We start from the raw sequence: 12408 nt of genomic DNA, 5'->3' as shown, positions 1-12408 counted from the left end.
ATTTGAGTGCTAATTATGATGGCGGCGATAGCAGCGGTTCTGAGAAGAGTTTGGATCCTAGACCATGGAGGTTAGAAAGAGCAAGAAATCATGTGCAAAGATTGATTTATGACAATTACGTCGCTCATCATTGTGCATTTATGGCGAAGATTACAAAGGAAGTAGAACCCACATATTTTGACGATGCTGTCAAGGATGAAAAATGGCGGCAAGCTATGGATGAAGAGATGGCTGCACTTGATGCAAATAGAACATGGGAATTGATGCCATTACCAAAGGATATGAAGCCAATTGGATGTAAGTGGGTTTACAAAATAAAGCATAATGCTAATGGTAGTGTAAGCGGGTACAAGGATAGACTTGTGGCCAAAGGTTATGCACATACTTATGGGATTGATTATGAGGAGACATTCAGCCTCGTAGCTAAGATGCCTACCGTTCATGTGTTTATTGCAGTGGCTGCTGCATTAAAATGGGTGTTGAAACAATTGGATGTAAAGAATGCATTTTTGAATGGAGACTTGGAGGAAACTGTATATATGGAGCAACCACATGGTTATGCAAATATGAGGCTACGTGACTTTGTATGCAGGTTAAAGAAAGCGTTGTATGGGATGAAGCAAGCACCTAGAGGTTGATATGAGAGGATTGTCGCATTCCTCATTTCATTTGGCTTTGAGATGTCTGATGCAGATCATTCATTGTATGTGCAAAAGAATATGAGGCAAGAATTGTGGTAATATGTATCTATGTGGATGATTTGATTGTTGGAGGTGATAATGTGGCTGAAGTCGAGGGCGTGTAGGCTCTACTTATACAGGAGTTTGACATGAAAGACTTGGGAGACTTGCGGTATTTCTTGGGCATAGAAATTATTCACACAGAAGAAGGTGTATGGCTGTCACAAAGGCAATATGCTTTGGATATGTTGAAAAAGTATGGTATGGCTGATTATAAGCCAATTGCAATGCCCTTAGATCAGAATTTGAAGTTGGGAAACGATGCAGGTCAAGTACCATGTACATGAAGAGGTGGGTAGCTTGATCTACTTGACTATCTCTCGTACAGACTTGAGATACACAATTGGATTGATGAGTCGGTTTATGCAGTCTCCTAGGAAACCACACTTGGATGCAGTGAGGTGGACTTTGCACTATGTGACTGCTACTTTGGATTATGCACTCTTTTATAGGGTGGATGTGGAGTTGCAACTCTATGGATACACAAATGTGGATTGGGCTGATAGTACATACGATCACAGGTCTACCATCGGATTCATGTTTGCACTTGGGAGTGTTGATATCACATGGAGCAAAAAGAAGCAACCTACGGTTGCTCTTTCGAGTATAGATGCACATTCCCATCATACTTTGGTCTAGAATAGCACTCATGTGTCTTATGCTTGGTCAATCTTCCCTCTATGGCACACCATTTGTTGTTTCTTCAAGGAGCCATTGGTCGTACTAGTGATCAAACAAGGAGTTGTCCTTGCCTTGGTGCTTTCATATGCATCCATTTTTGTAATTGTGCCACAATTTGTGTAACAGTCTTCATAAGACTTTCTCCAAACTTGAATTACTAATTGGAGACGTTATCAAAATTGGTCCAACTTGTGTGGGTAGAGTTGTTACGGTCCTTTCACTCCTAGCATCAGATCCTTCCTCTTGGTTGGAATATATATCATGATTGTCCCCCAAATTTAACGTATCACATATGCAAGCATTCAATGTCACATGTTTCATACTATATAGGCTAGCATGAAATTTTTTGTTGAGGAATCCCAAAAACAATGATACTAGTCTTTCTTGCCTAGGTAATTCTTTCCTAGGACATCGTAGTGCAACATATTGTTCAAACGTAGTAGTACAATCTCATACAATTTCCCATGTTTTCTACTTAAAGCTATAAATTTGAGTAATGGTATTATGTTTGATTCTTATTTTCAAGAATGCTGTCACAAATATACTAGCCAACTTGGGTCGGTTGGTGAATATACCATTTTCTATGTTTTGAAACCACGTCAAAGCTTTCCCTTCAAGTGTTAACCGAAATTCCTTAGATTGCATATGGAATGTTGACGGGCGAGCGTCAACGACATGCATTATGCTTCCATTGGTGTGTACGCATATGTGTATGCATATATGTTTTGTATTTACGGGCTCCACAGTGGGTTCCAAGTTGTACATTGATGATTAGATGAGCCTAGATACCTGCATCATGTTATACATTTTTTGGCCGGCCGCCCATTTTTAAAAGCCCTTATATATAAGTCAATTCACAAGATGTGAAAGGGCATTCTTAGAGAGGAGAGTGTGAGGGAGTGTGGAGAAGAAGAAGAGGAGTGGCTATGGAGCTTGGATCTTCCACACCATATGTAGTAGTCATTGGGATTAATGGAAGCTAAGTACTCTCTACTTTCTCTTGTCTTTCAAGCTTATGTGTGTTAATGGTGTATGATTAGTGTTAATCTTCTCTTCTATCTCAAGTTTTCCCTCTTGTTTGAGAATTCTTGCTTCACATGTGTACTAGATTAGAGTGTGTGTGTACGTGGGCTGCATACATTTCTCTCATTAGGCTTCTTTGTGTATGCTTAATGTGTGATTAGAGTGTGTGTGCTTGAGATTAGAGCAAAGGGATACACCATTGTCTGCATGATTAGAGAGTTAGAGTGTAGATTGAGAGTGTGTGTGCATAGATCTTGCTTCATCGGCTTTCCCTCTTCTCCTCTCTTGCTTTATCCCTCTTCCTAGAGTCCTCATTCCGTCACATTAGGTGCATACATGCCTCCATGCACTAGGCGAGTTCCGATCCACCGGATTCACATTATGTCGGTGGGTTGCGTTGTGCTATAACCACCAACATTGGCGTCGTTGTCGGGGATCGAGCGCCTAAGCTAGAGGATCATCCGTGTGATGGTTTGAGTTTCTAATTTTCATAAGGATTAGGTCTTGGTGATGGTGAATGGTTGATTTGTGATGAGATTTTGTTAAAAAAGTTGTGTGTAATTTTCATGTTTTCTCTTCATTTTCATTAATTGATCACTAATTTACTACTAATCCGCTAACAATTGGAGTGTTTTACATGTTTATGTGCCTAATTAGAGGCTTGTGCATCTCTCTTATGAGTTGAAATTTCATCAATTTTGCATGATTTGAGTGATTAGAAAGTGTGTAATTACGTGTAATTTATGCTAATTTTGATGTCTAATTACTCACTAATCTTGTGTGTTTTTTGTGCTACACATGAATGAATCTCTAATTGGATGTTTTGCCTTCATGGTTATGTGTTTGATTTGAACAAAAATGATGCTACACATGATGCTTTGTGATTGGTGCTTATAGGTGGAGATGCGGTGAAGCTGTTGCCTACACACACACACACACACACGTGTGTAATCGTCAATTGGAGTGGAGAAATCGACGCGATTCTTGTTGTAATGTGAGTGCATTAACCCACTTTAAAATCTGAAATTAAAGTGCACGTTTGAGAATTGATTAGGTGCACTTAATCGGTGCAAATCTATGTGCACTAGTGTATGCCAACGTGAGGGAAAATGTGTACAAATTGGTGCTTGTTTTTTGGCAATTTTGATGCTAATGTGTTTGATGCAAAACCATTGATTGATGATGGTCATTATGTTGATATGAGTTATGGTTTTTGATTGCCAATTTTGCACCGAACTGCTGTCCAAATTTCGATAGAATTGTGTGGGATTAATTGGTGCATTTTAGGCTTAATTGTGCTTGTGTATACACACATAATTAAACTAATTGCAAGTGGCAAATTGGAGTGTTTTATGATTGTATTGTGATGTTGGATTAGTGGTAAACAAGTGTATGCGTAGAAATTTTCTAATTGAACCACCAATTGCGCTAATTTTTGTACAAAAAATGGACAAAAAAGAGGTTAAAATGGGTCTTGGTTTGATTGGCAATTGATGTGTTAAACACACACATACACAAGCATACACCCCTCTTCATTTTTTTTACTTTCTCTCTCTCGGATTCACACACACACACACACACGTCAAAAAAAAAAACTAAAAAAAAAAACCAAAAAAATCAACCAAAAAAAAAACATACACAAAAACCGCCCCCCTTTAAATATTCATTGATTTTCTCTTTGTTTCTTTCACTCACACACACCACACACACACACACAAAAGATTCCCCACTTAAATATTCCTTGACTTTCTCTCTTTGTCTCTTTCCCTTAATCACTCCTTGATTTTCTCCTTTTGTCTCTTTGCCCTCTTTCACTCACCCACACAAAAGATCTCCATTAAACACTCCCTTGATTTTCTCTTTTTGTCTCTTTCTCTTACTCGAATTTACACACACACACACACGCCAAAAAAAAAAACTTCAATTTTTTTTTTTAGACGATTTTTTTTTCTTTCTTTCTTTGCTTCTCACACATATTCCACACGCATTACACGCCACACATACTCGATGCTCGCGTGCATGTACACACGATTAGACACATTTAGAGCAGATACGTCCGAGAGTTAGGTTTTGCCAAATTTTGCCAGATTTGAGTCCGATTGTACGCATAAACCTCGATATAGTGCAGATTTTGATTTTAGTCTACATTTGACGAGTTGACGAGGTTTAGAGGCCTATCGCACGCCGAGAACGCATATATGATGGCCATGACCACTTCGTGCTCTAAGTACACATTGCTCACACTTGTAGGCGAGCACAGAAGCCGGCCCTTTTATATGGACACATATGGACATTTCTTTGTCCAGTGCCGCGCCTCCTTTGGCCCCACACAGACCCTCCAGGTGGTGCGAGTCCTTCCCGACGACACGCGGGATGGCACATTTAGAGATGATTATCACTCCATGTATGTGGTCTTCCATTTGATTAGGCTAGAGGAGATAGAGCTAGTACACGCAGATGATTGCCTTGAGGCCTTCGACCATCCCGTGCAGGTTACATTACAGCGGGTAGGTCCCCGAGTGATCTATATAGATAGTGCTCAGCGCATATATCGATTAGAGTGTCGCACTTCTAGTAGACGCCTATCCACAGATGTTGTGACACTAGTTGGCGAGCCTAAAGACAGATGCTACATGAGCACCACAAGCACTGAGCTTTACCTTTTGACTTGTGGATTGTTGTACGATCCTCGACCGACCCAGCGCCCTACTTTGAGTAGGAGTGCCTCACCTCCTTTAGACACAGTTCCACCACCCACATCACTCAGGAAACCACCGCCAAGATTCTCCTCACCTAGACTTGATTTGCCGCCAAGCGTTTCGAGCTATCACGAGTCTAGAGCGATGTACACGGCGATTGCTAGCACTTTGCGTACCACTCAGAGTGAGACACAGAAAGAGACCTAGAGCCTTCGAGACACGTACTTTAGAGAGTCTCAACCTCGACGCCTTACACCATCTAGAGACCCATGCCAGCCTTTGATGACACAGATTAGACGGGAGATTAGAGAGCATACGAGAGAGTCTATGACGACCACATCACCCCAGTTGAGAGCACCAGAGGTAGGGCCCGGTAGATCACCCATTGTAGATATGAGTGCCCCTAGACCACTGACCCCCACCCTTCAGACATTGTCCGAGACCAGAGAGACTAGGGATAGCATGAGAGATATAGACGGTCAGATCTTGCATATAGTAGGCCGATCTCCACGACGGGTTGAATATTATGTTGACACTTATGATCACCCCTTTGTGAGGCTAGCCACCCCGCAGCACATGATGTCTACACCTAGGCAGATTGTGAGAGCCTACCCACAGGCCGATAGAGCAGTTTTTATTGATGAGATCGGAGAGCAGTATCTCTTGATTGAGACCCTTGATTTTGATGACATTGAGCGAGCACACCCAGATGACAGCCTAGACACACATACACATCCTAGGCTAGTGGAGCTTCAGAGAGTTGAGCAGACCGTGACCTATCTAGATGAGCTTGGTGGTACAGACGCCTGACGAGTGGTGGATCCAGAGATCCTTCAGCCCGCCTTCTGCATATTTGATAGGAGATCCACGTGAGTGAGTTTATAGGGATGCCGATCATGCAGTATATGTTTTGACTATAGGTCTACCCTACTACCCTTGACTTAGACATGATGATTTATGTTTACCCACGACGACCACGCTAGCTCCACAGCTACCGAGAGCTCCGAGTCCTCGAGAGACACCACTAGAGAGATCACCTCCTAGGCTTCTTTTGTCACGTCGTATTCTACCACCTTGGGAGATGCCAGATGAGGATGATAGTGTGCCACGAGAGATAGCTCCAGCACCTAGCCTACCACAGGTAGAGCCGCTGAGACTAGAGCCTAGTCAGAGTATTGTTAGGGAGCCTACACCACCTACCACACTTATCCACGAACCTTCCAGCACACAACGAGAGATCTCACAGAGTCTTAGAGTGAGTGACTCCGATGGCTTTGTTATAGATGAGACCACTCCACAGATTCTAGTTGCCCTTGAGCATCCTTGTTTAGATCTACCGACCTCACAGAGGCCCTTAGAGATAGCTGTCGAGCTAGAGCCATCTACGAGAGTAGATCCCCCTATGAGAGAAGATGCAGAGCCGACACATTCACTATCCCACTCTTTTAGCTTGCATAGTGTTGTCATAGCCGGTGAGTCAAAGAGAGAGAAGCCACCACATATAGATGTTGCCCTAGTGCCATCTACGAGTGTCGAGTCACGATCAGATCACCCGATTGAGTGGAGACCAGCCACGACCCGTACTTTTCTAGATCAGGTTCCTAGAGACCACATCACTGACACCACAGAGATAGAGGTTACACCATAGATACATGGACGTACACGGACTAGAGTGACCTCTACTAACACCCTATGTAGGGATACGATAGAGCCTGCTAGACTTGTTTGGAGACCACGTACACAGGCATCTCAGCCATGTGTAGAGCCTTCTCTAGGCAGAGGCTCTGCTACGATGAGTAGTTCCACTGAGGAGCGATACACGATAGATCAGGCACGTAGCTCTCCACGTAGAGCTTCCAGGACAACCCAACAGGTATTTGTTCCCCATGACGAGATACATGCTAGATTTTTACCTTGTGATGACACGATCATATTTCTAAAGAGCCATATGACCGACGATGGACTTTCACATGGTTGGCTCACATTTGAGGGACAAAGACATGTTTGGGTACCTAGGCCACGAGCGGTAGCACACCCAGCGCATACAAGATCATACCCTAGAGCAAGACCTCCACGAGCCAGATGTCGAGAGATGAGACTACCCCTAGAGAGGTCGGTACCTTCATAGCAGATAGTATGTGCTAGAGCTAGATGCACACGTAGACACTCTAGGAGAGCTCAGACTGACATCCCTACGAGAGCGCGAGCATTGCAAATTTGGCTACTGAAGAGCCTTCCACAGACTATTCGAGTAGAGGCTGATGCCCCCCCTATGCCCATTCCTTGTGCTGTTGAGCAGACTTTACATATGGAGCTAGGTGTTAGCCATCCCTTGACTATTAGAGATCGAGCTAAGAGATTGCAGATCATGCTTCATGGTGAGAGCTCTCTCTTGACTCCTAGTTGCACGAGATTTGAGATTTGTACACATTGATATGTGCACTAGATTTATGTGCATATACCAGAGGCACTTTTTTCCCTTTTGGGTTTTTTCCCTCTGGATATCCAGGTTTTAGACCCTAGCTTAGATGTTTTATTTTATTATTCTGTTAATTTTGTTATTTTATCTTACTGCTGACATACCTCTTGGAGGTACAGTGCTTTTGTTGATCTTTTGATGCAGCACGTAGACAGACATTAGCTTGCCCATGGAGATTGGACGACCATGTAGACATGATGTATCTCCAGACACGAGGAGCTTCCATGACATCGACCTCTTCATCGAGCCCATACACAGGTGTACTCCTTCCTATGCTATATGGTTTTGTACATTTGTATTTGTTGATTGTGGCTTCTTCTTGGTTTGATTAAGTGCATTCAATTATGTTTTGTTATCTTCCATTAAAGATGTATAAACTTGTTCTTTCTTTAGTTAATTGACTTAGAGTTTAGTTTTATTGATGAGCCTTGAGGTTAGGAGGCCGTGACTTTAAGTTAACTCATTTACTTGACTACTAGTCCTAGTTGGTAAAATTATTTGAGTGTTTGAAACCTTAGGAGTGTTTTAAGCATAGAGAGGCGTTCTCACCCAAACAATAAAGAAAACTAGTGAAAATACAAAGGAAATGGAAGAAAAACAAAAGTGCCACAAGTGTAAAAGCTGATTTGGTACTTCACGCACATGTATTGCCTATGGTACTAGAGCCCTAGAGGTTCCCAATGTGGGTGCTTTTCTTTGAGAAGCAAAAAGCCCTGGGTATACAAATAAGCACACACGTCAAATGATTTTGCAAAATGTGAAAAATAACAAATGAAAAGCAAGAAAAATGAAATGAGAAAGACTTCCATTGAGCTTCAAGTAAAAAAAATTCAAGCTTTTGTTTCGAGTTGTAAGAGTTAGTTAGCTAATCTATGACAGACATAATTAGGGGAATCTTGCATTGGGATAAATTTACTAACTTAGCTAGTACTAGAGTAAATGTTTTCACCCTTAGTCGTAGCTAACTAATTGATAGACTCATTCATAAGCCCAAAACTTTTGATTAATTAATTTCAACAAGTGAAATTTATATTTCCTTAATGGCAGTGTAACATTTCATAATTCTTTGCATTTACTCATTACTACATGTACTTTGCCTTTTCCTTATACCTTATCACCATATATTTGAGCTTGCTACCTCATCCACCTTTTTCTTTTTGCAGGCTCATTCTTTCTCAAGCATCTACCATGACATGGCTTTGTCAGGGACGACAAAGCTTCAGAAGGGGAGAGTGTTGACGCGCGAGCGTCAACGACATGCATTATGCTTCCATTGGTGTGTACACATATGTGTATGCATATATTTTTTGTATTTACGGGCTCCACAGTGGGTTCCAAGTTGTACATTGATGATTAGATGAGCCTAAATACCTGCAGCATGTTATACATTTTTTGGCCGGTCGCCCATTTTTAAAAGCCCTTGTATATAAGTCAATTCATAAGATGCAAAAGGGCATTCTTAGAGAGGAGTGTGTGAGGGAGTGTGGAGAAGAAGAAGAAGAGGAGTGGCTATGGAGCTTGGATCTTCCACACCATATGTAGTAGTCACCGGGATTAATGGAAGCTAAGATCTCTCTACTTTCTCTTGTCTTTAAGCTTATGTGTGTTAATGGTGTATGATTAGTGTTAATATTCTCTTCTCTATGTCAAGTTTTCCCTCTTGTTTGAGCATTCTTGCTTCACATATGTGCTAGATTAGAGTGTGTGTGTACGTGGGCTGCATACATTTCTCTCATTAGGCTTCTTTGTGTATGCTTAATGTGTGATTAGAGTGTGTGTGCTTGAGATTAGAGCAAAGGGATACACCATTGTCTGCATAATTAGAGAGTTAGAGTGTAGATTGAGAGTTTGTGTGCATAGATCTTGCTTCATCGGCTTTCCCTCTTCTCCTCTCTTGCTTTACCCCTCTTCCTAGAGTCCTTATTCCGTCACATTAGGTGCATCCATGCCTCCATGCACTAGCCGGGTTCCGATCCACCGGATTGACATTATGTCGGTGGGTTGTGTGCTGTGCTATGACCACCAACATTGGCTGAGTGATGTGGGTGGTGGCATTGTGTCGAAAGGAGGTGAGGCACTCTTACTCAAAGTAGGGCGCTGGGTCGGTCGAGGATCATACGGCAATCCACAAGTCAAAAAGTAAAGCTCAGTGCCTGTGGTGCTCATGTAGCATCTGCCTTTAGGCTCGCCAACTAGTGTCACAACATCTGTGGATAGGCGTCTACTAGAAGTGCGACACTCTGATCGATATATGCGCTGAGCACTATCTATATAGATCACTCGAGGACCTACCCGCTGTAATGTAATCTGCACGGGATGGTCGAAGGCCTCAAGGCAATCATCTGCGTGTACTAGCTCTATCTCCTCTAGCCTAATCAAATGGTCGACCACATACGTGGCGCGATAGTCATCTCTAACTGTGCCATCCCGCGTGTCGTCGGGAAGGACTCGCACCACCTGGAGGGTCTGTGTGGAGCCAAAGGAGGCGCGGCACTGGACAAAGAAATGTCCATATGTGTCCGTGTAAAAGGGCCGGCCTCTGTGCTCGCCTACAAGTGTGAGCAATGTGTACTCAGAGCACGAAATGGTCATGGCCATCATATGTGCGCTCTCGGCGTGTGATAGACCTCTAAACCTCGTCAACTCTTTGAATGTAGACTAAAATCACAATCTGCACTATATCAAGATTTATGTGTACAATCGGACTCAAATCTGGCAAAATCTGACAAAACCTAACTCTCGGACATATCTGCTCTAAATGTGTCTAATTGTGTGTACATACGTGTGAGCGTTGAGTATGTGGGGCGTGTGATGCGTGCGGAATATGTATGAGAAGCAAAGAAAGAAAGAAAAAAAAATGTTTTTTTTTTCTGTTTTGGGCGTGTGTGTGTTTGTGTAAATTCGAGTGAGAGAAAGAGACAAAAAGAGAAAATCAAGGGAGTGTTTTATGGAGATCTTTTGTGTGGGTGAGTGAAAGAGGGCAAAGAGACAAAAGGAGAAAATCAAGAAGCGATTAAGGGAAAGAGACAAAAAGAGAAAGTCAAGGAATATTTAAGTGGGGCATCTTTTGTGTGTGTGTGTGTGGTGTGTGTGAGTGAAAGAAACAAAGAGAAAATCAAGGAATATTTAAAGGGGGGCGGTTTTTGTGTGTATGTTTTTTATTATTTTTTTATTTTTTGATTTTTTTTTTTAGTTTTTAGTTTTTTTTAAAAGGTTTTTTTTTGTTTTTTTGGACGTGTGTGTGTGTGTGAATCCGAGAGAGAGAAAGTAAGAAAAATGAAGAGGGGTGTATGTTTGTGTGTGTGTGTGTGTGTGTGTTTAACACATCAATTGCCAATCAAACCAAGACCCGTTTTAACATCTTTTTTGTCCATTTTTGGCCCAAAAATTAGCGCAATTGGTGATTCAATTAGAAAATTTCTATGCATACACTTGTTTACCACTAATCCAACATCATAATACAATCATAAACACTCCAATTTGTCACTTGCAATTAGTTTAATTATGTGTGTATACACAAGCACAATTAAGCCTAAAATGCACCAATTAATCGCACACAATTCTACTGAAATTTGGACAACAGTTCGGTGCAAAATTGACAATTGAAAACCATAAACCATATCAACATAATGACCATAATCAATCAATGGTTTTGCATCAAACACATTAGCATCAAAATTGCCAAAAAACAAGCACCAATTTGTACACATTTGCCCTCACGTTGACATACACTAGTGCACATAGATTTGCACCGATTAAGTGCACCTAATCAATTCTCAAACCTACACTTTAATTTCAGATTTTAAAGTGGGTTAATGCACTCACATTACAACAAGAATCGCGTCGATTTCTCCACTCCAATTGACGATTACACATGTGTGTGTGTAGGCAACCGCTTCACCGTATCTCCACCTACAAGCACCAATCACAAAGCATCATGTGTAGCATCATTTTTCTTCAAATCAAACACATAATCATGAAGGCAAAACATCTAATTAGAGATTCATTCATGTGTAGCACCAAAAACACACAAGATTAGTGAGTAATTAGACATCAAAATTAACATAAATCACACATAATTACACACTTTCTAATCACTCAAATCATGCAAAATTGATGAAATTTCAACCCGTAAGAGTGATGCACAAGCCTCTAATTACGCACATAAACATGTAAAACACTCCAATTGTTAGCGAATTAGTAGTAAATTAGTGATCAATTAGTGAAAATGAAGAGAAAACATGAAAATTACACACAACTTTTTTAACAAAAGCTCATCACAAATCAACTATTCACCATCACCAATACCTAATCCTAATGAAAATTACCAACATTGGCAACGGCGCCAATGTTGGTGGTTATAGCACAACGCACAACCCACCGACATAATGTCAATCCGGTGGATCGGAACCCGGCTAGTGCATGGAGGCATAGATGCACCTAATGTGACGGAATGAGGACTCTAGGAAGAGGGGTAAAGCAAGAGAGGAGAAGAGGGAAAGCCGATGAAGCAAGATATATGCACACACATTCTCAATCTACACTCTAACTCTCTAATCATGCAGACAATGGTGTATCCCTTTGCTCTAATCTCAAGCACACACACTCTAATCACACATTAAGCATACACAAAGAAGCTTAATGAGAGAAATGTGTCATAATAATCAATATCTAATTCTCCTAAATGATTTTCTCATATTAAACTGATCATTTAATGTGGGGAAGTGCCAGGGGAGAAAAAGCTAGAATATTGGTTAAGCTAGCAGACCGACCACAATAGGGATCC

The 12408-nt window shown here is 41.5% G+C and overlaps 1 protein-coding gene and 1 pseudogene across 1 annotated transcript; one reads left to right on the top strand and one right to left on the bottom strand.

Annotated features, from left to right (window-relative positions):
- The first annotated feature begins 215 nt into the window (after positions 1 to 215).
- LOC147422935 (uncharacterized) lies at positions 216 to 805 on the top strand. Its single transcript, XM_086500885.1, has 3 exons — positions 216 to 297; positions 457 to 592; positions 694 to 805. Exons 1-3 carry the CDS (start codon positions 216 to 218, stop codon positions 803 to 805), a joined length of 330 nt encoding a protein of 109 aa, XP_086357011.1.
- Positions 806 to 9702: 8897 nt separating this feature from the next.
- Positions 9703 to 10223, bottom strand: LOC147422934 (uncharacterized; annotated as a pseudogene).
- Between the last annotated feature and the right edge of the window lie 2185 nt (positions 10224 to 12408).

This window comes from Adiantum capillus-veneris, chromosome 26 (genome assembly GCF_014529385.1).
Source record: "Adiantum capillus-veneris isolate H3 chromosome 26, ASM1452938v2, whole genome shotgun sequence".
Taxonomy (NCBI): Eukaryota; Viridiplantae; Streptophyta; class Polypodiopsida; order Polypodiales; family Pteridaceae; genus Adiantum; species Adiantum capillus-veneris.
The sequence above is the reverse complement of the archived record's forward strand: the minus strand, read 5'-3'. Positions and strand labels throughout refer to the sequence as shown.

Bases quoted from the DNA above. Each gene is read 5' to 3' on its own strand.
- LOC147422935 (XM_086500885.1), top strand. From the start codon at position 216: ATGGATGAAGAGATGGCTGCACTTGATGCAAATAGAACATGGGAATTG. The intron at 298-456 runs GTAAGTGGGTTT...TGTTTATTGCAG, and splicing joins GGATATGAAGCCAATTGGAT to TGGCTGCTGCATTAAAATGG. The intron at 593-693 runs GTTAAAGAAAGC...TGTCTGATGCAG, and splicing joins CTACGTGACTTTGTATGCAG to ATCATTCATTGTATGTGCAA.